The 26,270-nt window shown below is 41.4% G+C and overlaps 1 protein-coding gene across 3 annotated transcripts in view; it reads left to right on the top strand.

Annotated features, from left to right (window-relative positions):
* The window catches only part of Farsb (phenylalanyl-tRNA synthetase subunit beta), a 64,714-nt gene extending 38,504 nt beyond the window's left edge, over positions 1 to 26,210 (top strand). For 2 of the 3 annotated variants that reach the window (XM_041650802.1, XM_041650801.1), the window contains 2 exons: positions 7,822 to 7,974; positions 25,672 to 26,210. In XM_041650802.1, the coding sequence (XP_041506736.1) occupies positions 7,822 to 7,974; positions 25,672 to 25,823 (305 nt within the window). In that variant the 3' untranslated portion in view covers positions 25,824 to 26,210. Of the gene's footprint in view, positions 1 to 7,821; positions 7,975 to 19,449; positions 19,591 to 25,671 lie in introns of those variants that run through there. The other variant, XM_041650803.1, reaches the window with a different exon arrangement.
* The last annotated feature ends 60 nt before the right edge of the window (positions 26,211 to 26,270 follow it).

Raw genomic sequence — 26,270 nt, 5'->3', positions numbered from 1 at the left:
CACACGGATGTGTTTATCTGTCTTGTATTACAGAATATTAAATATGGCTGCATGCATAAGGTCTTGGGTTCAATCCCCAGCACTACAAAAGATAGACAGAGCTGAGTAAAATAAGGGGTCAGGTCTTTATAATTTTTGTTTGGTAAAGGCTCAATGAGAGCATTTTATTATTGGCTTGTGAATACCTATCTTCTGAGATGTTGTCCATAAATTCTGGAGCTTCAGGTAATGGAAGATTATCCAGCATCCACATGTGGTATGTGGCTTTCTGAAGAGTGCTTATGTCATCAGTCTGGATTAATTTAATTTCACCATTTCATATTTTTGGTATGTAGAATTTCCAATTAATAATTCAAAAAATATGGGTGTAAGGAGACTGACGTTAACAATTTTTGAAGTAGCATCTTTTTCATATGTGATGGCATCTTAGCTGTGTAAATAAATCATTTTTAATATAGAAAGTTATTTTAGTGTGCTTGGTTCCACATAGTTAAGATCTGCTAACGTGAGTATAATGTACCCTGTCATGCATCCAGTACTGTATTTTTTTAATAGATAAAAATCCATTCCAGGTTTATGTTAACTAAATAAAGTTCAACCCTCAGGAATATAATTTTTTCTCTGTATGCATTGAGAATTTTAGAGATTTCTTTTCACATTTATTTCTTGGCTTTTCATCATCATTTTAAAAGTGTGACCTTTGGTGTTACAATACACAAGCATTTTAGGCAAGTTGTTGCTTTTTTTTTTTGGTTGAACATACATTTATAATATTCTTAAGCTTTTATTTATATCTAGTGTTGATTTAAGATTTTTTTAAATTAAAAAACAAAAATATCACCAAGCAGTGGTGGTGCACACCTTTAATCCCAACACGTGGGAGGCAGGGGCAGGAGGATGTCTGTGAGTTGGAGGCCAGCCTGGTCTACAGAGCAAGTTCCAGGACAGCCAGGGGTTTCAGATGGGGACACACAGATGGGAGAGACATTCTTCCGCTTCTCTCTTGCTTCACAGCTAGAATTCACTGCCAGACCCCATGCACACCTGCAGCCATATTTACACTTCTGTGTGTAGTTGTAGAGATAGGCGATGCTTTATAGTTTATACAAATGTGGTTATACTTGGGCTAGCTTATCTGAATGCATACTATCAATTTGTCTTTGATAGTTAGATAATATTCTGCTATGTGGAAGCAGAGAATGTACTGACTGTGAGGATGAATATATAGATTGTGAGACTTCCTAAATTATGTCTTGCAATTGAGTATCATCCCTTGTACAAATACATGTTTTTAGAAATATAATGTGCCAGCCTGGAGAGATGGCTCAGAGGTTAAGAAGACTGGCTGGTCTTCCAGAGGTCCTGAGTACAGTTCCCAGCAACCACATGGTGGCTCACAACCATCTGTAATGAGATCTGGCAGGCAAACATGCAGACAGAACATTGTATACATAATGTGCAGGCAAACATGCAGACAGAATACTGTATACACATTGTGCAGGCAAACATGCAGATGGAACACTGTATACATAATATGCAGGCAAACATGCAGATGGGACACTGTATACATAATGTGCAGGCAAACATGCAGACAAACACTGTATACATAATGCGCAGGCAAACATGCAGACAGAACACAATAAATAAATAAATCTTTGGGGAAAAAAGAAGTAATACAATTTGCCAATCCCTAGGTATACACATTTAAATAGTTGATAATTTAGTAAATTCTTTTCTAAAATATTTTTGTTTTCTTTTTGTTTTGGTTTGGTTGGTTTTGAGACAGGTCTTGCTATGTGACCTTGACTGTTTTCAAACTCACATCCTGCTTCCACCCCCTGAGTGGTAGGATTATAGTGGTGAGCCAACATACCCACCATATATCAATACATTGCATATGTTACTATATTGTGTATATTTATTATACCTATAATGTGGACTTCACTAGGCCATTTTCTTCCTGCTTTTCTTTCCCTCCTTTCTTCTTTATTCCTCTTGAAACAAGTACACTGCCTAGGTTGAAATTTGCTGTGTAGACTAGACTGACCTCAAATCTGACTGCCTTTGCCTCCCATGTGCAATTAAAGGCCATTGCGCCATTTCATAAATGCGCCGTTTCGTATCACTACTGCTTTTCCCTGTCTCACTGCTGCAGATCTCCCCATCGAGTCCCTCTTGCATTTCCATGTCTTTGTTTTACTTATTTTTGCTTTACTGGTTTATAGTCCTATCAGGAGTATATCAGGGTTTTTATTTCCCTATATTAGCTGTGGGTTTTTCAAGATGCTTTGTTTTTTTGTGGTCTTCTTGGTATTTTTGTGGGTCATTTAGATTGTGCTAAAATTCTTTGGTTTTTTTTTTTTTTTTTTTTTTTGGTTTTTCGGGACAGGGTTTCTCTGTGGTTTTTGGAGCCTGTCCTGGAACTAGCTCTTGTAGACCAGGCTGGTCTCGAACTCAGAGAGATCCGCCTGCCTCTGCCTCCCAAGTGCTGGGATTAAAGGCGTGCACCACCACCTCCCGGTTGTGCTAGATTTGCAGCATGAGTTATGGTTTTGTGGGCAGCAATGTTGAAAACATCGATGGATAGGCTGGACTTAGAAATGAAGGTGATTTACTTCCTTTTCCAAGGCTGGCTAACTGTTAATCTGTAGCTCGAGCACAGTGTCAGCCCTTGAATATTCTAGAAGCTTTTTTACTCTCCCCATTCACAGTCTTTCTAACAGCACCTTTACTTCGGCTTCTGGGTGCACATGAGAGTAAGGAAGACTTTCCCTGGATGATACGTTACCAGAAGTCACCTCTAATCATTGGTGTAAACAGGATATATACTACTCGGGAGCCTATGCCAAAGCCTGGAAAATATATGTAAGTCACATACTAGGGTCATCATTTACCATTCCCCTTTCTTTTTCTTTAAAAAAAAAAAATCATTTGTTGTAGCTTTTGAGTTCACAGAACTACATCTAGCCACTTCCTTCGGGTGGTTTAGATCTGTTCTCTGCAGGCAGTACTTTGAAGTCTGTGAAATACACGGATAATTTAGGCTGACATACTTGGCAGGCCCATTGAAAAAGCAGATTGTTTGATGGCATGACACAAGAGGTCTATTAACTGAGTTATAAAGAACTGTGGCATTTCCAACAAACCCTAGCTTTGGCATGAAGTCTAAATAGTTCTTATTTTGTGGCATGCAGTCTGAACTTCCTGTGATGTAATATGGTCTCTCTGTGTAGCAGGAAAGAAGATGGGAATTTTAGCATACCTAGCCATTTTTCCGTAGGCGATGATGGCAATGGAGGGTATGGACTGCCTTGAGAAATTATAAAGAGACAAATGTAAAGGGGTGGTACCTTTGGGGGATGTGAGAAACAATCAGTGGCAGGGTAGTTAATAATGAGGTTAATACATAGTCCTAAAAGTCAGTGGCTTTTCTTAGGCTTATTGCAAAATTAAACCTAGAAGTTAGTTTATTATTTTCCATCTGTGTTGTAAACATCCTGAAACCTTTTTTAAATGTTGGAAATATTCTCAAACTTTTTTTAAATGAAATAAGCTTTAATTTGAATTTTTATCTCTTTGGAGACAAGATCTCATGATGCTTAGGATAGCCTCAAACTCATTGTGTACCCAAGGATGACTTTGAACTTCTGATGCATGTGCCACCATGCCTTGTTTGTGCAGTGCTCCATCAACTGAGCCACATCCCAGCTCTTTTTTTTTAATTATAATTTTTTTTTTTTTGCTACAATCTCTCAAGCACTGAATTTTCCTTTAAAAAAGTCTGGTTTTGGTCTAGATATTTGACTGTTATTAGAAAGGCTCATTTTAAATAATTTGGAAATTAGGAAAAAGTAGTCTAAGGCAAAGGTTCCCAAAATCAAGCGGCTTCTCATTTGCATTGGTAAGCTCTCTGGATGGTGGCCTTACTGTTGGCCTGCGCTCACAGTGAATGTGGAACTACAAAGTAGTTTCAATACGTGCCTGTGTGTTAAAGTGGAAGCATGTGACACCAACAAATGGGTACCACATGGCAGGAATACCCAGAAGCAAGTCAGTAGTATGAAAGGGTAATTTAGTTCTATTTCATTTAATTTTTTCCCTTCAGGAGGAGAGAGACAGAGAATGTGTGTGTGTGTTCACGTTCCTGCAGCAGAATTAGGCCTCTTAGTTTAGTTTATATATGCTGCTGGGTCACTAGGCACGTATGCCTGCCTGTCTGCCTGCCTTTAATATTGATCCTTATCCTCGCACCTTCGATTATAGAGTTTAGATAAGAGTTTAGGTAGCAGAGTTCTTTGTCCTTGAAGATGAAAACAACAACGAGGGTGGCAATATGACAGTCACATCACCTCAGCTGTCTCTCATGTTGCTTTTGAATATGGCCCACTCTGTGCTCCTGGCCTGGTGTGGTGGTTGCTTCCATGTGCTTCCCTCTTTTTCCAGACTTCAGTTGTGTATTCAGAAAGTAAATGTTGAGTTTGTGTGAGCCCTGCAGTGGCACTGACCTCCACTGTCTAAGGAAGGCTAGAGCACCTTCAGCGTAGCATGCACAGAGAAGTGTTAAATGGTGAGGTGAGAACAGTTCTTTCTCTGTGTCTGTTTAGTCAGTTTACTCAGAATATAATCTCCATAAATTTACATACTGTTGATGGACACAAATTCCAGATTTAAAATAATAATTTATTTCAGTGACTTAAATGAAATTCTTAAGAATCACAAAGACTTTGGGGAAGTAAAACATCTGTTCATTGTACCAAAAATGTTTCAAGAATGCACGTCTTTGACTATACATACTCAAGCAACTGTATGTGGCCACATATGCATTTACTCTTAAAGTTTTCCCTTCTGAATCCTTTATGGCACACTGTAGGGCAGTGGAGAGAGTGTGGGCTTTAGTCCTGAGCAGGTCCTGGTCTGTAACTTCATAGCTGTGGAATTGATAATGATTAGCTCTCGCTAGTTAGCTTGACTTCGGGCAACTTTACTTAATTGTCTTGAGGTTTGGCTTCCCCATCTGTTCCACAGCAGTAGTAATCCTCTGTGCAGTGTCTTGAGCTAAATAGTAGCACCAAGGGTTGGCTGATAGGCACTCCGTACCTGGGAGATTACTAGTGCTCTGAGTGTCTGCTATCTGAAGAGAAAAGGCTGTTTGTGCCAGCTGTGCTAGTAGCTCTGACCTATGGAAAAACCGTGGAAGAGCTTCTGCTCAGTCCATGTGAAGAGGAAGCAGCGTGTTGTTTTCATGTTATTTCTAAAGATAGGTATTATCTTCTTTTCTCCTAATTTAAAAAGCAAAGTGAAGCCAAATGCATTGAGAATTTGTATCAGAGATGTGTGGCTCTGGGGTCTGTAGGGGTCGTGGTATATACCTAAGTTATGTGCCAGTTTTAAAGTTGAATGATGTTGTTGACTTTAAATCTTCCTCTTTGTGTCCTTTTTAAATAACCACCAAGAAATCCCAAACAGCATCACCCTGAAAATCCCCCGGTTTTTTTTTTTCCATTTTAGTCACATTTCCCCCACATCTTACTCCATACAACTACTGTCTAGTCTCAGTTGCTTAAAGTATGCTTTTTCCACAATGGCACAGGAGGATCATGCATCCTGTTGCCTTTTGTGGTTGACTTCTTTCATTCAGTACAGTGCCTCTGAGAGCGATCCACTAGTTAAGACCACTGAGAGTTGCTGAGGTTTCATCAATGGGTAGTATCTCCCAGTGTTTATACACTTCTTCATTATCCAGTTCATTGGGGTTCATCTTGGGTCATGATTCTTAGTTTGTTTTATTTTTATAGAAGGTAATGTATATTAATCATGGAAAGATTTTGAAGTAGAAGTAGAAAAAAAATATCCCGTTCAAATATAACCTGTAGATCTGTTTCATTTGAGTCTTTTTTCCCTAATTCTTGGAGGTTTCTGATTATGGCTATATTTGTTTAGCTTTGACTCTTCTGGCAGTGGTGGCGCACACCTTTAATCCCAGCACTTCGGAGGCAGAAGCAGGCGGATCTCTGTGAATTTGAGGCCAGCCTGGTCTATACAAGCTAGTTCCAAAGGACAGGCTCCAAAGCTACAGAGAAACCCTGTCTCGAAAAGTAAAAAAAAATAAAAAAAAAAAGTTATTGTGGTCGTTTTAAAACACAGATCCAAGCTACCTCTTAGTGAGCTTTGAAGTACAGCACAGCGGCGCTGCGGTTGTTGGTGGAAGAGACCAGCTCTGGAAGGCTCCCTCCCACTCTGTTTCAGTGTGAACTCCTGGGAGTGTTCTTGCCTTGCACACACAGTCCTGTTTTCACGTATCACTAAAACCAAAACCTTGAGAACCTCATATTTAGGGATCATGTAGGTTAGTCTTGCTGTGCCTGTTTGTCTTGGCATAATGTCTTCAGTGTTGATTCATAACAGGGGTGGCAATATGACAGTCACGTCACCTCAGCTGTCTCTCATGTTGCTTTTGAATATGGCCCACTCTGTGCTCCTGGCCTGGTGTGGTGGTTGCTTCCATGTGCTTCCCTCTTTTTCCAGACTTCAGTTGTGTATTCAGAAAGTAAATGTTGAGTTTGTGTGAGCCCTGCAGTGGCACTGACCTCCACTGTCTAAGGAAGGCTAGAGCACCTTCAGCGTAGCATGCACAGAGAAGTGTTAAATGGCGAGAACAGTTCTTTATCCTATTTCTCTTGGCAAAATGTCTTCAGTGTTGATTCATATTGCTATAGCTTCATATCTTCTGTTTTACTTCTTCCATTTAAAAATAAGATTTATTTTATGTGTATGACTGTTTTACTTGTGTTTGTTTGTGCACCACATGCATGCCTGATGCCTTGGAGTTCAGAAGATGGGGGTTGGCTTCTCAGGAACTGAAGTTATGGATATGTGGGTGCTAGGAACCAAACCTCAGCCCTCTGTAAGAGTCATAAGTGTTCTTAACCACTGAGTTTTCTATCCAGCCTCTCATTCCATGTTTTAATTGTGAAGGTTTGTGTGTGTGTGTGTGTGTGTGTGTGTGTGTGTACAGTTTTTAAAAGATTATAAAACAGTACTGTGACTCCAGCCTAACTAAGGTAGCTGCTGGGCCTCTCAGCATTTGGTGTGGTGCATCTGTTCCAGGACCACCCTGTACTGGGACAGCCTCACTCTGACTTTGCTGATAGCTATTGCCTTGCTTGGCTTCGTAATTTTCCAACATATGCGTGTTCTTTTAACAGTGTAATTTAATTTGGTTTCCTTTTTAACTTATTGGCCACTTTAAAAAAAAAAAAAAAAGGATCTAGGGGTGTAACAGTTCAGTCTCCAGCACATTGTCCCCAGGTTTTGGTCTGTCTTATTAGTGTGTTTCTTGTCCATTAAGATAAGCTTTCACAGAAGGCTTTCTCACAGCCGCCAAAGTACTCTGAGAAGTGACTGTACTTACTTCATCCCTGTCTATGTCTCTGATTCTCCATTGGAAATAATAAAGTGTCTCTGTGAGAGCCCTTTTGGTATTAGTATGATTATTTGGGTGGTATCATGAATAAAGAATATGAGTCACTAACTGGTAGAATGTTTACAGCAAGTTTTCCAAGCGGGTTCTGTAGTGAAGCCTTTGGACCTGGGGCAAGCACTGAGAGCTAGTAACTCCCCACCCCCACTAAGTAAACACCTTTAAGAATTTGGTGGCTGAAAAGTTAGATCTGACCATGAATTTCCGAGGCTGAACGTTTCTCTTCACGTCAAATAATCTATTATCTCTTTTTGTTAGCTTTGTCTAACTTAGGTTGGGATAAGCCAGTTTCTTAAATATGGTTACTGTGACCTGATGATCATGCTTTTTTGCTCTTTTAGATGTAGGTGCAAAAAACTACAGGCATCTCTGTGCTGTTTATTACAACAAGAACCCTGGGTTTGAGATCATCCACGGGCTGCTGGACAGAATTATGCAGCTGCTCGATGTGCCTCCCAGTGAGAAGGGGGGCTACATGATCAAAGCATCAGCAGGTAAGATTCCAGAGTTGGGGAAACGTGATGAAAGGCCACATCCTGTTTTTGATAAAGTCTTGTTTGTTTCACCTTGCTTTTGATTTAGAGCGTGGGCACTAAAGAGGAGAGACCTTTATTCCAATTAATTGTTAGCATGTGCTAGAAAATACCCTTCCCTTCCTCCAGCACCTCACGATGTTTTAGCTTTGCTTCTATGATAGCTGAGCTGTGGTAACCCCATAGCACAATTGTGCCGCCAGCTCTGGTGAGCTGGGAAGCCCCGGCTGCAGGTTCAGATGTACTTGAGAGCTGCATGTCTGAAGCTTTGAGGCAAGGCGGAAAGAAAGCTATTATGAATACTCACTCATTAATCAAGGTGTTGGTGGGATCCACTGCCCAAAAGCCCAGACCAGTCTCTGGCTTTAGTTCAGGCCAACTAAATGCTACTTGTGCCCCTAACATGCTGGTTTTTCTTTGTCTGAGGCAGTCTGAATCTTTTTGTTATCCTGTAGCTTGAATCTAAGTTTATTTTCTTTGACAAGAGAACTAGAAACAATTGAAGCAAAAATATTTTCTCCCTCATTCCTGCTGTTTTACCATGTTGTTTTTTATGTCTGCTTTTGACATCCTAAATTTCCACCAGAACTTCCATTTTTAAAGTGTTATTTAGCAGTTATTTATAGTGAGATTTGGTAAGTAAGTATTTTTGGGGTTTTGCTTATATTTATTTTTCTTAATCCTCAGCTTTTTTTTTATTGTGGCTTATTTTTATTTTGAACCATTTCATTTTTCAAAAATATCTCTGAAATATATAGCTATGTTGGGTTATTTGTTGAAATAAATTGAGATGTTTAATAGAAGGAATTAGGCATTTTCATGCATTTCTCATCAGAGATGGTCCAGTGAAGATGTGTTATGATAACATAATGGAGTTATTAGAGTCCAGAGCTAGGACTGGGTCTCAGCATCCATCCAGTATAACATCTAGGCTTTACAAGTGAAGGGATTAAAGGGAAGCGAGTTGTGTGATTTGGTCCTGTTTCTCATGTCAGACCCAGGCCTCTCTACCAGTTGCTTCCAGGGTTCCTTGTACATGTTCAGTCAGCAGTTTACCGTTCTGGAAATCTCCAAGATTAAAACATCAGTGAGCTTGTGGGAAGTGATGGGGCCTTTGAAAGAATAGGTGGAGCCAGGGTCTGCCTAGGTGAGTACTGTAGGGTGTGTGGAGGAGAGTGTCATTTGTGACTACAGCTGTGGAAGGAGCTCCGGATGCTGGCAAGAGGCAGAGCGTTGAAGCTACTGCTTCCTTTGAAGCAGGTGAGTGAAAATAGGTCCTTACTTCAGTGAGCTTGGCAGGAGGCCGAGGGCAGTGGTGAGTAAATGGTGGGACGGCATGGCAGGGTACGGAAGAGCAGTGAGATGAGTTCTGTCGTGGCTTGGAGGACTGGTGCGAGTCCACCTGAACAGGAAAACAACGGCTTCCAGAGTTTGGAGATTTCATAGCCTGAGCCACTGAGACACAGCCAGTAGGTGTTGATCTTAAAAATTAAATTTTTGTAATTTCAAACTTACGCAATTTGAATTCTGTGGGTACTAAAGTTCAAGCAATAGAGAACTTTAGCATCTACCTTCTCTAATAGCAAATAATCTGCTATTTTGACCCAGAATTGTTTTTAAGTTTCAAAATGCATCTATAGATATAGCACCTCCCCCCTTCATTTTTTTGTGACAGTCTCATGTAACTCCGAGCTCACTATGTAGCCCAGTCTGGCTTGAACTTACTGCTTCTGCCTCCTGTTGAGTTGGGATTAAAGGTGTATGCCACCACCTCCACCCAGAGATTTTAGCTTTCTTAATTACTTTTGGATCTTTATGTGCCTTTTGGTTAAGGTAAACTGTTACTTTTTCTTTTTCTTCTTTTCGGTGCTAGACATTGCAGCCAGCACCTGGGATAGTGTAGTAAGCAAACCCTGCCACTGAGCTGCACCCCCAGCCCTTGGCGTTTTGATGCAGGCTCTGCCTGCCTAGCCTAAACTTGCTTCCATTTTCAGTTCTTTCTCCTTTGCCTTCTGAGTGCAGAGATGATTGGCAGGAGCAACCACACCTAACTTACTTTGGTTTTTGTTGTTTGTTTGTTTTGTATGAACATTTAAGGCTCAGATTTAATTTTCTTTTCGAATCTACATTTGGCTCTCAAATGCCAGTGTTTTAAACTTTTATGACTTTGAAAAGCTTTGATAGAATTTCTACACATGGGTAGCCTGGATCAGTATTTTCTAATATGTTTAACTGCTTTCCTTGCAAAGAGTAGGGAGATTACTTTGTTTCCCGTCACTGTCAGTGGCCATATCCAGCTCCCTGGACCCTGGGGCATGTGCCTAGTTCCTGGGTGCTCTTTTCTTAGGATGCATTTTGTAAGAGCCATCAAGCCAAGGACACTTAGTGTCATTATAAATAACAGTTCTTTGTTTTTCATAGGAATTTCTTAATCTGTTTTGATTATCTAATGATAAATACAATTATCCTTTTTTTTATGGCCAGATAAATCAAGATCTGAATAAATGACTGGTCAAACTAAGTCCGCAGAAAGCCAGGATTTGTTCTCCCTGTGATATGTATGCACATACCACAACTAAGGAACAAAAACTGTTTTCCAGACTCCTGAATCAGACGGGGGGGGGGGGGGGCATGGGATTTAGTTGTTGGAGTGTTTTAGCTCTATCTTTTCTGTTATTTCACATCTACACACACACACGTTAGGAATAAAAATGTATGCTAGGGAAAGATCTTCAGAGGAGGACCAGTGCAGCCAGAATGAAAATGACTGTTTCATGCCATTTTTGATTATTGAGTTTCTATTACTCCAGCATATGGTTTACTTTTTAATAATTAAAGCTCCCTGGTGGCTTTGCAGTTATAATTTAGCTTGGTCTGTTTAGCAGAGTTTCTTGGTCATGTCAGTTGGGATTTATCTCTTTCTGTCTCTTACTGTTTGTAACTAAGCTTCCTCTGTTCAGCTTTTCTGGGAGGCTAAGTAGAGTGGAGCTTAATCTTCCTCTAAGAAGCTTGGCCCTGCCCATAGTGAGAGAAGAAGTCTGGAAGTTCATCTGGCTGAGTAGCACACCGATCCCGAGGAAGGTTGCTGACATTAGGTCATAACTGTGCTGATCTCTGCAGCTTGGCCATCCACAGCAGCACTCAAAAGCCGTGACTGCAGCCAGAGGGAAAAACCATGGTTGCTAATCGTACATATTTCTCGTTTTCTAAGCACCTTTGCAATTTAAGACCTAAAGTGATGTAGATTGTCAAGTTGATGATAGAATGGGGTCAAGTTGAGTGAAAAGAAAAAAAGAGAACCTTTAACTTGTTAGCAGACTGCAGAGCATTTTAAGGGTTTCAAAAGTTCAGCAGAGTGTTTTAGTGGCATTTGATCAGACCATTATAGGAAATACATGTTTTTAGTGTTTTCAGCTTTCCCTTCGTCTCTGTGGTTTGTTGCAAACTAAATTATGTATGTTAAGATGCACTTAGCCTTTAAAAAAAAAAAAACCGCATCTGGGCAAGGAAAATTCTCAACATTTTTGTGTTTAGAACAGTAATGTTGTTGCTGGGCAAATCAGTGGCAAAAATAATTTCTTGTAGAACAGGCTTTGTGACTGGCCTGTTGACTCGAGCATGTGATTTTTCCTCCTTAGTTTGTTACCTAGTTCTGTTTTGATTTTTTTCCCCCCCAATTCTGCAGAAAGTTCAATTTAACTTGAGACAAGGTTCTGGATGAACAGACAGGTTTTCAGAGCTTTAGTTTTTGACAGTCTTGAGTTTTTGTGCTGCTCAGAATTCATTTTAGGAAATGAAAAATGACCTTGTCATGCCCACATTTAGCCCAGCACCATCTGTACTCACCCCGGTTATTAGGTGCCTTCTGTTACAGTAACACCTAGTGGTCATTGGCTTGACCTGGGGTCGTGACCTCATTCACCTTTTAGGACACCTATGAAAGATCTCAGATGCTAAAATATATGGCTGAAATTGTTCCCCTTGTCACTCTTAGTGTAATATGAGCTTGGAAATTCATTGGGGGAAGTATCTGTTGCGAACAGCTTGTTGCAATAAAGGTGTTCAGTCCTGGAGTATAATATGGGGGTTCTAAAGAGCAGTACCATCAGCAAAGACTATTCTGCTAAGGCATGGGCTTTGGTAAATAGTTTGTAAGCTTGTGACCTTACCCGATTGAGGCTGTCTGCACTGCCCTTTTGCTTTGAAGTGGTGAAAGACTGGGGACAGCAGATGACAGGGCTGCCCGGCTGCCCAGAAGCCCTAGCACCTACCTGTCTTACTATTGAATGAATGTTCATTGTTCCTGCCTCATTTCCATACATAAGGTAAAGGTCTCCCCACTCAGGGACACTTTCTTTACTTTCTTTCTATGTGTTTTTGTTCTGCAAATTGTAATAATCACAAATCCCACACTAAATGGTTTAGTTCAGTGTTCTGATACAGTTGTAACACAGTATGGCAATCTTTGTGCTATCATTATTACTATCTCTCCTAAAGATCTGTTTTAGACAGTCTCTTTTTTTCAAAATTCAGAACTGTTTATTTACCCTCTGCTTAGGCTAGCTCCTGTGTATGACACAGAGATCCATAGCATATAGCTCTTCCGTTAACAAAGAGGTTCCTCTCAGGTTTTTGTCAGAAATGCTCTTCTTGGAGATGCTAAAAGCCTTCCTGCAGCAGGCCCAGACTCTCAGGAGGAAGCGGGTTCAGTGGCTGTACTTAATGAAGAGAGAACTGGTCTCAGCTCTCCTAAGGGAGAGAGTGCATCCATGGGTCTGATGGATTTTCCTAACTGTCCCCAGACAAAGAAGAGAATTAACATACCCCAGCTTGAGAGAAGAAGTGGTCCTGCCTAGGTCTACCCAGGACTGACTCCCCATCCTCATGGCCGATGGTTCTCTGCTTCAAGAATACCTTCTAGGCTGGACAGTGGTGGTGCACACCTTTAATCCCAGCATTCAGCAGGCAGAGACAAGCGTATCTCTGTGAGTTTGAGGCCAGCCTGGTCTATAGAGTGAGTTCCAGGACAGCCAGGGCTATACAGAAAAAACCCTGCCTCAAAAAATTAAAACAAACAAACAAAAAATCTTCTAGTCTCTCCAGTTACTAGCCAGACATTTTTTTCTTAATTGATCTTTGATTAAATTTTAATACTGTAGATGTACTGTGTATTGCTTATGTGCTATATGTATAACTGTGTATATAAAATCTATAAAACAATAATTTTATGTATGTGGCATCACTGAGATCAGATCTAGAGTCTGTTACATGATAAGCAAGCACTCTATAAAATTACTTTTATTTGTTTAATGAAGAGTTAACACTGACTAAACAAATATAAACTTTTAAAATTGTATCCTTGTAACATTTTCATATATGAATAATACACAAAGTACTTTGAGCCTATCTTTTTTGAAAGCTGATTCTGTGGATGATAAACCATGCAACATTTGTCTTGCAGAGTTTTGCTTGTTTCATTTAAAATGAAGTTTAGTCCATTTTCTGGTGAATTCTATTCTTCTCTGGGAGGTGATATTCTACCACCAAGTTAAACTTGTTATTTGGAAGGCAAATTTTTAAAATTAGTTGCTTTTAGGTTTCTATCTGCTAGAAAGTTTGGCTTTTGTTTTTGTTCTGTTTAATGTTGCTTGGTTTTGATTTTTGACACAGGTCTCATAGCGTAGGTTGACCTTGAATTTGTTGTGTAGGCTGTTGATCTTAAACTATATTTCTTTACTGACATTTTTGGAAGGTCTGGGGCACACATGCCAGTGTCTGTCATGGAGGTCAGAGGACAGCTTGTAGAAATCAGTGCTTTCCCACCGTGTGGGCCTGGGGACGAAACGTGGGCCGTCAGGCTTGGTGATGAGCTCCTTTACTCACCGCCCAACTCCTCCTGAGTGCCAGGACTCCAGGCGTGTGTCACCATACCTAGTTTATGGGGTGCTTGTGACTGGACCCAGGTCTCTACACGTTTGGCAATGCCTCTTCCAGCTGAGCTATGTCCTCAGACCTCTTTTGAAATTTCTAAATATTATTTACTCATGTAAATAATAGTATATCAGATTACTTATGCCAGTTAGCAATTCATAAAAGTTTTAATGTCTCCATATAAGTGAGAAAGTAATTGAACCAGTTGATAGATATTTATAATTTTATGTTTTTAACACTTGACAAAAAAACCTCAAAACTTTTTAAAATAAGTGATAAAATATGAACTTTTTTTATTTAGGTCTCAAAGCCTAAGCCACACACAAATGGTGTCAGGAAGAAACATAAGCAGCACACACAGGACAGGGCAGTGGCCCTTAGCCATGTTTATACTACCTCTCAGTGTGTCTGATTTCTTGTCTTGTTTTGATTGAGACAAAACCTTGCTGTGTAGACCAGACAGTCCTTGAGCTTGTGACCCTTTTCTCAGCCTCCTGAGAGCTGGGATCACAGGCCTCTGCCACCATAGTCAGTTCAGTGTGGCTTTGACATGGACCAATTTGGGTAGAGTTTTCCCGTCATAATCGCATATTGCTGGATTCTGTAACATAGCTACTGCAAATATTTGCTGTGTTCCAGGTCAGTATTGCTGTGTGAAAATCAAGTGAGAGAGATTCAACATAGAGTCAAATTTTTGTCAAGCTGAGCTTAGCTTTGAAGTGTCCAAACAGTAGGAGACCTGAGGGAACCTGGCCCTCTTATTCTAACCTTACTTGACATCATCACCTTCTTCTCCCAAGTAGGTTTGCACTACACACACAACACTAGCTGCCTTGCAGGGTTCTGCTCCCTCCGAGTGCCATCTTGTCATTTCTCCCTCATCTGAGACCCTGAGTCATGTCTGCCCAAGCCAGATGGGTGCTTCTGTCTCCCTTGATTCACGTAAAGGCCAGATTGTTCTGGGAAACAAAGGGAAGTCTAGTTATAAATGGAGGGGGAATGGTCATGTTTGGTCAGGGTTTTGTGACGGACAGGATAGGGTGCTCCCAGAACTCCTGTCATAGTGGTTTCCTCTCAGACTGGAGTCAGCTATGTGTCCAAGGGTTTTTGACTCATTTTAATTAGAGATCAAATTCAGGTCACAATGTGCACGCTGTGGTTGCTCTCTGCTCCTGAGTACAGCTTTGTTTCTGGGGCATTTTAGTATACAAAGATTATGCAGATGCAGAAAGCACTTGTTCGTTTAGTTTTAAGTTTTTCAAATAGAACACTTATGTTTGCCTTTTACTTCTGGTACTTGAACCTAGGGCTTCCTGCATGCTAGACAATCACTCTACCCCTGAGCTACATCCCCACCCTAGCATGGATACTTTCAGTTCGTATTCAGAACTTGAGAATATTTACATAATATACTTGATTTTACAGTTCTCTTAGTTTACACCAAAACTCTGGGTTCTTAACACATATTCATCAGTTTGCTTATACTCATCTGGCTATGCCATTATAGTTTCAGAAGGAAAATTCCAGTATTACTAACGGTCTGACTGTTGACTGATGTTTCTGTCCCACCAGATCCCACAGCCATTAGTCCCAAATAAACACAAAAAGGTCTACATTAATCATAAACTGGTTGGCCTAGTAGCTCAGGCTTCTTATTAATTAATTCTTACATCTTACATTAACCCATTAGTCTTGTCTGTGTTAGCCACATAACTTGGTACCTTTCTCGGCAAGGCAGTCACATCTCGTGTCCTCTGCGTCTGGATGACAACTGCAGACTGACTCTTTCCTCTTCCCAGAATTTTCGTCACCCCACCTCTACTTCCTGCCTGGTCACTGGCTAATCAGCGTTTATTTAAAATTCAAGACCATTGTTCCACAGCAATATGACTGCTGAAAATCGTTTAAAAACTAGTCACTTCTTTTTATCCTTAGGGTATAATTAAGTCAGTACGTGTAGATAGTCAGCTTTCATTTCCGCTTTGACTCAGTTCCTCTCCTGCCTTCTGAGGATGTGTTTGTTGTTGCTGTTGTTTTTTCCTAGGCTTTTGTTATTTCTTTTGAGATAGGTGTTTCTATATAGCTACAACTGGCCTTGAACCCATGGAATCACCTTCACCTCCCAGATGCTGGAATTACAGGTGTGCTCCACTGACCTCAGCCTTCATATTTTCATTTATACTTGTGTGGTTTGCCTTTAGACATAAGTGCACATGTATGTTTATACACCCTCTGCCTTCTCAACTGTGTGGCAGTGCTGTGTGCACTGCTACATCGCTGGCTTCTTGTCCCAGCATCCTACATGGAGGCAGCCTGTGGGGTCCTTTTTCCTTGCTCCTTTACATGGACCTAGAGTTGGACCCGTTCTCGGTTGGCGAACATTGGCTTGTTTCCAGTCAGTATTACACTGCAGCCTTGTGCTCATGCTATCTGATGCTTTGTCTAGAAGTATGGAGTTACTGGAACAAAGGGTATGTTGGTATTTGCACTAAGTATGGCTGGATACCCCTGTTAGACCTTTGATTATCACACTGTAGGTGCAGTGAATGAGACCTGTTCACACTAAATTGAAGGTCCATTTGTTTTCTCTGCTGTTTGCAGTATCACAGATGGGAGATGGCATCTCACTGACATTTGACCCAAATCTTCCTTGTAAGAACAAAGGAAGCATATTTTCTCATTTATGTAAGTTTTTAAACATGATACAGTCATTTATTCATTTCTTTCCTTCTGGAATCGGACTTTCTTAGTTGAGAAGTTTCCCACCATTAGCGATCAGAAAGGAATCCCCATGTTCCCTTTGTATGGCATTGCAGTCTCCCAGACAGTCGCTCTTTACTCTGAGCACAGGAATGAAGACTGGGCTCCATCTTTTTCAGAGAGAGCTTCATGGGTTATTTGTACTTACTGTTTTGCAGTTGTTGCCATGGTTTTTGTTAAATTTTACTAATTAACTTCCCACATTTACCTTATTGTAAATGCCTTTTGAAATTCATGAAGAGATTGAGAGAACAGTATCTTATGATTGCATTCAATTTGTATATTTAAATGATAAAATAACTTTCAGAGGTCCTTCATTCAAACTGGATAGGTACAGAAGGAAACAGGATTATACTGAGAGTAGGTAAGAATTAGAATGAAGGCCGTGACTCACACCAGGGTAAAGGACATAGAGCCCCAGCATTACACAGGTTGTCAGAGACCTCAAGGCCTGTGGTATTCATCTTCTTTCATTAGTATTATTTCCATAAACATGCGAATACACACACACACACCAGAGTTGGTATCATGATCCTTTTAATCAGCCAAATCCATAGAACACTTAAAGTCCCTTTCCCAGCATTAAAAATAAATGTATCCATAATTAAAGTGAAATTTGAGCTGAGCCCTTATTTTTCAAAGTATATATTTAATCTGTGACTTTCAGATTTCCCACGTGTACTATGTAGTCGTATAAGATTCAGAGAGATTATGAAATAGTGTTTATGCTATAGCCAAGGAGGGCTAAATGCTGAGCCGCTGCCCTCTGTTTCACAAATGCAGTGTGCATCCAGGTGGCAGCTCGTGTGCAGGTCCCCAGTGCTTACACGGGAGCTGGAGTGAATGTTAGCATCCACCATCTCTTTTCAGAGCACTTTGCCAACAGACCAATTCCTCTTCCAAGGGATTTGTTGAGAGCAAGACATTTGAACCACCTTCCTTCTCTTCTGAGGAGTTCTGCCATGTCCCCTCAGCAAAGCCAAGTCATCCCACTATTGGCAGCATTGCTCTGTGTTGCTTCCTCCTTACTCAGTGTGAACCCAAAGGAATTATTTTAGTAATCTCACTACAAGCTAGTAGTTTATCTGGTAGAGTTTATTTAGGAAACTGGAAAGTTTTAAAGATCGCTTTTCACCTGTTTTGGAGGACACTGAGACAGGATCTTGTATAGCCCAGACTGGCCTCAGACTCCTTAGTAGCTGAGGCTGGCCTTAAAACTTCTGATCCTCCCACTTCTACTTTCAGAATTTATATATATTCTATAAGCTATATTTAATAAGCTATATTCTAGAAGCCTTTATAGCTACTTTTACTTTTACTCTGAGTTTTAAAATTGTATTAATTCATGATCTGCTTTGTTTAAAAATGAGAAATATATATTTTTCTGTGAATTTGGGGGCAGTGGTTTATTTTTGTTTTGATTTTTCTTGTATACTACAATTTTTGGGAAACTAAAGAAGGAGGACTAAGTGATACATCTTTAGAAACCCATTTACAATAGTAACTAGACAGCTTTAATATGGACTACTTAAAGAATTATTTGGCCAACTGATATGTAAACATAAAGGAAGGAACATGACGAAATGTCTTTAAATGTGTAACTATAAATAAAATTGGAAAAGTAGATTCCAGTATGATATGGATACTAACTATAATGATGATAATACTTTGCTTGGGCCAGTGGGTAAAGCCTACAGTCTGAGTTCAACCCTTAGGAACCACTTGGTGGAAGGAGAGAACCCTCTCCTGTAAATTATTTTCTAACTCGCATTGTGACACATGTACACACACACTCTCCAAAATAAATAAAAGTGTAAAATGAAAACAGTATAATACACTGTTAGTCTTAGGATGCATGGCCCCCAGCTATGCCGTAGTAAAACAACACTGGATGTTGCCATGGATTTTCATTTTTACCATGGAGTTAGGCACTTTTTTTTAAAAGATTTGTTTATTATATATACAGTGTTTTGCCTGCATATATGCCCACATGCCAGAAGGCAGCACCAGATCTCATTACAGATGGTTGCGAGCCACCATGTGGTTGCTGGGAATTGAACTCAGGACCTCTGAAAGAGCAGCCTTAACCTCTGAGCCATCTCTCCAGTCCAGGCGCTTTTAACTTATTTACTTTTAGGTAGGTCTTTGCTGTTGAAGCCCAGGATGGACTTAAACTCACACTCCTCCTGCCTTAGTCTTTCTATAGCTGGGACTATAATGAGGGTTGCTGTTGAATTCAGAGGATTTTATTAGTTTCTTTTTTGTAAAATGAGAACAAGTGTGTGTCCTGTTTAAACCATAGTTTTATTAGGAAAAGAAGATGCAGGAACGAGTGAGCATATCAGGGATGGGCAGATTACTCCTTAGAGTGAACTTAGAGATTTTATGTCTGCTGCCAGAAAAAAATCAGCCCTGTGTAAGAAGGCTTCTGACCAGGATTTAGGCACCTGGATTCCAGTCTTGAATCTAAGGTTCACCTGCTGCAGGATTCTGTTCTCTCATGTGAGCTGTAGGACAGACAGGGCCATCTGCAAGGCCTTGTCCAGTTCTCAGATCTGTGATTGAGTTCAGAAGTAGCCTCTGCTTTGGGCTCTGGTGTAGCTGCTCCTTTTTATCTGCCCAAGCTTTTACCTGCTGTTAATTGGGGTACTTACTCATCTGCTCAGATAGTTTAAGCCTTGATTTAAGAATCTAGACTGCATCTCATTAAAGATTCTTTGTTTTGTGGGTTCTTTAAAAATGCAGTTCTGGGGCAGGACAGCTGGCTTGGCGGTTAAGGCACATGCTGCTCTTCTAGAGGACCTGGGTTCGTTTCCCAGCATCCACAAAGGCGGCTCAGAATCCTCCATAACTCTTCTGACCTGAGGCACGAACGTGGTGTCCCTACATAGGAGGTAAAACACTCATTTACAAATTTAAATATGGTTTTTGTTTTTGGTTTTTTGAGACAGGGTTTCTCTGTAGCTTTGGAGCCTGTCCTGGAACTAACTGGCCTTGAACTCACAGAGATCTGCCTGCCTCTGCCTCCCAAGTGCTGGGATTAAAGGCATGCACCGCCACCACCACCTGGCTTTAAGTATTTTTTTTAATGTAATTTTATTTCCCCAAAAGGGTTGTATTCTGTGGTTGTAATGCTGCTAGTGTTCTGTTGTATTAATAGCATCACAGAGTATACCTGGGTATGTACTAAGGGTAGAGGTGACACTGTCAGTCTGCTCTGTTCTGTCTTTAAGCTGTATTTATTTATTGTAAACCAGAGGAAGTTTGCAAACATGAGGTGGTGGGCAGTTTGGCCAGAAGCTCAGAAGCAACCTGCTGCAGCCACATGTGCATGGCCTCTTCACCTCTGGCTTGCTCTCTAGCCTGTATTATTGCTTGCCTTGGGCAAGGCTCTAATCTCCTAGTGCTTCTCTTCTTCCCATCTGTAACTTATAGTGTGCAGAGGGTTTGGCCAGATCCCCACTCTGAGACATCTCACTCTGGGGGGAGGGAGTGTTGGGAGGAGCTGAGCAGAAAGGAGGATACAGCTCCCTTTCCCCTCTGCTCATTAAATTAACTCTTAGGAAGTGACAGCCATGGAAGCAAAGACTGGATTTGGTGTTATAATTTGAAATATATCCTTGTAAAATGATTTTAGTGAATGAAAGGGGGCTAAATTCTTCTGACATTGTCCACTGAGGAGTCCAGACTGGTCTCAGCCTGGCAGCCTGTGTTTCCTGAGGGAAGACAGGTGTGAACCACTGTGCCTGACAAAAGGTGGTTCTCTGTTGAGGACATATCTCTAAGAGAAGATGAGGTCATTTGGATTTTGCTGGTTTCCTGTAAGAATAAGGTCCCAGGTCCCTGTCCTCATTTGTGGCAGAGTACATGGTGCCAGGTCTTGATCCTGGAACCCTCCCCAAGCCATGAGTTGGAAAGTTCCAATTCTCTCTGGTCCACTGCCTCCCTGTAAGAGTTAATGGTATCTGCAGGTGTGTTGGGATTAGCACTGTAAAGTTGTGGAAGGGCTTTTCTTTCTTTTGATCTTCAGAAACAGATGAAAGATGGCCATTAAATTCAAAGGATTAGGCCTCCTCTCTTTATAGACTTTAGGTACCACAACTATTCACTTCAAATGCAAGGTGAAGAATTGTATACATCTGGGAGAAAATGGGTGTTTTATATTACCAGTCGGAAATTATTCAGTCTCCCCTTACAAATTAAATGGTCTTTGCAGAGGAATTTTCTCCTGAGTGCATTGAGATCAGAAAAAAAAAAAAGTGTTTTTGTGTTCATATCTTGGTGGTGATGCTTTGGCTCCTTAAGGTCCTGAAGCCTTTTCTTTTACAAGTTAATGCCTTACCTATGATGGTGGACTTCTTTCCTCTACTGTCCTGTCCTCAAAAATCTGCTTATTCTAAAACCTGAGAACAATGGCCCCATAGGAATGAAATTGTGTATGTATGCAGGGTATAATTGAGTAGAAATTACTTGTTTATTTATATATCCTTTGAGAAGTGTGGAGAGTTTGGATAGGCACCCATATTACATAATCAGTCATTTTGAACAGACTTATGACTTACTGGTATCTACAGGTACGCGCTTTCCATTTCCTCCTTGAGTGTGGGGATAGTGTGGTGAAAGCTGATGATGATGGTTTCTGTTACTAGCAACAACACACTACTTTACCAGCGTTCTCTGCCCCTGCTAATTTTGTTGTTGATGTTCTTTTTTTTTACAGTTGGATAATAAAGTACCTAATTACAATCACTTGTGAGTTTGAATCCCAAAATATGTATTGGCAATATGAAAAAAGGGAAGAGTAAAGTTAAACGAGCAGCTGATATTTCAGAGCATGTGAAATAAAGTGTAAAGGAGTGACCCGGTCCTAGGCAGTGGCAGGAGTGTGAGACAAAGGCCTCATGCTTTCTTACACACACACACACACACACACACACACACACACTCACACACTGGTGCTCTCAGATGAAGCCTTCGCTCATTTCACCTAAAGCTTCTACTTCCGATGCTTCGTGAAATTAAAGGAACGAGTGAGTGTATGGGAAGCCTCCGCCAACTCTAGGCTATAATATAGCTCTGAAAAGATGGGTGCGAAATGAAACTGTGGAAAGTGTTTGCCAACGGGCAAGAGAAGGCACTCCCAAATGCTTTGATGGTCAGTTAGCCAGAAAACACGCTAAAGACGGGGTGCTGTGCTAGATTATGGGCCCAGGGATGACCCCAAGGACACAAAGACTTTAATTAAGGGGCTTATTCACACCCCAATAGGTTTGGGAAATTAAGCTCTTCTTTGTGCCTGACTGGTGTTTCTTTTGTCTGGCCTTCCACGTGTGTTACAAGAGAGAGCAACATTTTCCCAAACTGTGTTCTACCTTAGAAGCCGGTATCTGTGCCAGACTTTATGCAAAGCCGTGTTTGTCGTTGCATGGAGTCATGCAGATGTGGGTGGGAGCCGGTGTGCTGGACCTTTTTTTCCATGCTCTCGCACAGTAGGAGAGAGTGAAGGAACTCCAGAGCCTCCTTCACAAGGCAGTGGGCAGTGCACTTTCTGCAGACACAGCATGTTGCCTTGTCTCCAGAAATACGTTTTTGACTGATTTGATAAAGGCGTCCTTGGCTACAGTCCAGGTCTGACTTTCTGAAAGCCTTTGCTGGGGCCTTTGGATGTGATGTCGTGTGTTTTCAGACAGACTTTATGATGCATTAGTTGTAGCTGGAGCTTTTGGGTCACATCTGTCCACCTGGGTGCTGAACTGAACCGCCTCCTGTGCCAGCAGTGGACAGTGTGAGCAACAATTCCTGAAAAGAAACTGTCTGGCCATGAACAAAAACTCTCTCAAGGAGTTTGTGTGTCTGCAGAGACTTATGGACCGATTGGAATTTCAGTAGTGTGAAGAGATTGAGATTTTGTAAGTTCAGAGGCTAATTAATTAATTACTTTATATTGGCCTAGCCTTAGCCTTCTGGAGCAGCCATTCCTTGTTCAGCTCTGTATCTGAACTAACAGCTCCTAGAGGCTGTTAACAGAACACCAGCTTCCACCAGTCCAAAAGCTAAGAATACCATCAGATAATATTTTAGGTCTATTGAAAAGCTTCTCCCATCTCGATGTGTATGCCTCTCTGGCGCACCCACCAATGCATTTTACGCTGCCTTGATTTGTGGCTGTCTTTATTCTGTAAAACTAGAAACCCATGAAACTACTTCTATGTTAGAACATGGAATTTGGGGTAACCAAAATCTGTGTTCCCAGGCCATAGTCATTCAGAATGCTCCCGAATAAACGATCTCATATTCCCTTTGAGATGAGAGCCATGGTCTTTTCCATAGCAACATCCTCACATCTGGAAGGCCTTGAACCCTTACTGTGGGCTCTGTGCCCTCTGTGTTGTTAATGAGACAGTTCTGCCCTTGGAGTTCAGTTTGCTGTTTAAGTTTTTAAAGTACTAAGAATGCTTCTGTTTTTGTCATTTTACTCCACCACCACCCCCCTCCAACATTTCTAGTTCACCTGCACCATCAGTCAGGTGGAGGGTTTGTTTCTTAAGGCTCTCCCTACCCCTGATGTCAGAAGGCCCTTTTGCATGCCTTTCAGTTTGCGTATTTGGAGAGCAGAATCTCAACTTGGTCTAACTGAACAGGAAATGTGAGACTCATCACCAGAACCTGTTAGAAGTGGGAGAATGAAAAATGGCACTGCAAGACAAAGTTGCCCCAGTCCAGGTGTGCAGTTTGGTAGAACAGAGCTGACTGCTGCAGGGATCCCACCCGGCCTTGCTACACGTGAGTGATGAGCCTGGTGGCCAGGAGCCTTTGAACAGTGCTTGTGACTTTGGGCCCATGTGAAAGTCTGAACTTTTGACATTTTCATCACTTTTTGTACTCTTACTTTGGAACATGTTACATAGCTTTGAATTTTTTTTTTTCCTCTGGGAAGAGAAAATGACATTTACTGGTATAAATATTTTTGTTACTGTACACCTAGCTGATTAAGGAGCTAAAGCAAAGTTTGGTCCAAATTTATAGGCGAAGTAAACCTGGCAACTGAGGAAGAATATAACTGAATTTTACTTTAAAAAAATGCTGTATCAAAATGTTATATGAGGTAAAAGTTCTGATTTCTTATCTTAGGCTTTATTTTGCCAACATTGTCAGAACTAGCACATCTGGCTTAGATTCTAAAATAGTTTGGTTTTATGCTTCAGTAAAAATGAATCCAATCAAATTGGAATTGAAAATAGATAAAAGGGAATCTTTGGTCCAGCAAGGCTGTCAGGAAGGTCTTGGGCATTTCATTTCCTGGAAGCCTTTCCAAACAGGCCAGAATCCTTGTTGGGTAGTACATGTGTGCGCTCACACCCCTGTCTGCGGGAGGGAGGGGTCTGGCACACCCCAGCTCTGGGGCCGCTGATTGCACTCCACGCAAGGTCCTTGACTTGTTATTTGAAAAGTCCTTTACCTCTCATTTTTAAGACAGCAACCCTTCTTTCCCCTCTCCTCATTTTTCCTGTCGTTAGGGTGTGGTTGTCAGTCTTGTTTCTAAAAACCTTTTAGTAATGGATAGTATTGTCTTTTAAGTTATATTTTCATTTTGACAGAACGAAAGTGTGTCATCTTTATCAGATTTAACCATAATTACTATCCCTGCCAGGCTCTCTGTTATCTATCTAGTTTGGTTTCCCAGTTGTTTTACGCCATTATCTTCCTCACCCCTTCCTGGGTGTGGACTCGTGTGCAGAGCCAACTGCAGCACTAAAATGGACAGCTTGCTTCTATTGTGAAGGAGTCTCTGAGCCTGAGGAGCTGTGAAGAAAGAACTGCTCAGCCATGTTGCCTTGGGCTTAAGAATGACAGAAATGTTTTCCTCTTCTTTCTGAGAATAGAACCCAGTATCTCCACACTGATTGGGCAGTCTGTGTAAGTCTGTCTCTATGGTATCAACTCAACAGTAACAGAGTCCCTATCCGCCCATCCAACTCTGTTCTTAATTATGCTGACCTTGGAGCTATCAGAGGCGCAGCAGTGTGCTCCCCCATAAATAATGCACTTGCTCTGAGTGGCAGGCTACAGGCTTGTGGCCCAGCTCTGCGGGGTATTTATAGTTCATACCAGTAAACATTTTGTTTGAATCCTTCAGGAGCCTTGGGCCTGATCCCTTTTCAAGTGGGTGTTGAGAGAAATGAATCAACATTGTTTTTAAACTCCAGCAGAGTCCAGCATGTCAATAAGCCTTCCGTGGCTCAGGAGTGGGCCTTGGGCCTGGGTGGTTCCTTTTCAGCTGGTTTAAGCCTCAAGAATGGTCACTGGGTGGGAAGCTGAAGCTGAGCTCTGGCAGCAGATGAAGAAAGCTCTCTGGCTGCCTTGAAGTGAAACAGGAATCAGCCAGGACTGGGGTGGGGCTGGCATGGGGTGGGGCTTTACAGACTACTCCCAATATGCTAGGGGGCTCTTTTCAGGCAGGGACGCAGGTGGCGTTCTGGCAACGTGGCCTGTAACCACACGTGCAGGTTCTCTGTGGGTTTCCTGTGTGATAAGCTGAAGTGTGCCATGGTAAGGAGTGAATGGAGCTGCAGTAGGTTTCTTATCCAGCAAGTACTGCTGTGGGAAAGCCTGCTTCCCAGCATGCTCCATCCTTGCAGGCTCAGTGTTTTCCGTTCTTCTTTGTGTCCTTTTTGGGACTTAGCTCCCCTAAGACTCTGACACTCCTACAGTCTCCTCCCAGCTCAGCCCCCAAATCAGAAGCCTAGGGCTCTCATATTTGTTCCTGATTGTTTTTCTTGCAGGAGTTTCTTGGTGTAACACCGTAAGTGCTTCTTAATACTAGAAAGTGTGAGGATGCACTGCATAGCCAGTGTCTTAAAGAAGAATGGTTATTTTTAAAGGAGGCCCGTAGGCTTTTAGTGTTAAATGGCTATTGACTTTTATCCCCGAGAAGAAATATTGATTTCCTCTCCCTCTCTGTTTCAGGTTCTGCATTCTTCCCTGGGCGGTGTGCTGAAATCTTTGCCCGGGGTCAAAGCATCGGGAAGCTAGGCGTCCTTCATCCTGATGTTATCACCAAATTTGAGCTGACCATGCCCTGTTCCTCTCTAGAAATCAATATTGAGCCCTTTTTGTGACGTTGGTCTCGGCTGTATCGTTCTCTCTCTAAGTGTCCCTTTCCCTCCTGTGGTATCCTTCAGCCCCTCTTATGGGGAATATCCATTTGTGCTTTAATGTTTAATAAAGTGAAGTGTGCTGTCTGGCTTTGGGGAGCTGCATTAGGCCAGCTTGTGGAACAGCCAGTGTGGATCTGTATGCACTGGTGAGTTCTGGAAGCAGAGCTATTGCTTAGACATCAGAGTATCACTGTTACTCATGACTCCGGTATAGCAGATTCCATGTTTTCCTTATTAATGAAACAAGTGATTGATAAGAACATTCATTGTACATGATTAACCCTTTTCTACTCTTGACATGTATAAGTCAATAAAATCAGTACTTTAAGAAAATCTTAAGTACTTTAAGAATCAGTTTTAGTCACACAGTGACAGCCTTCCAAGTCATCTTTTTTTAAAGTTTACTTA

This window comes from Microtus oregoni, unplaced genomic scaffold (assembly GCF_018167655.1).
Source record: "Microtus oregoni isolate MIOR12 unplaced genomic scaffold, Mior012 000004F_ref0000308, whole genome shotgun sequence".
Classification (NCBI taxonomy): Eukaryota; Metazoa; Chordata; class Mammalia; order Rodentia; family Cricetidae; genus Microtus; species Microtus oregoni.
The sequence above is the reverse complement of the archived record's forward strand: the minus strand, read 5'-3'. Positions and strand labels throughout refer to the sequence as shown.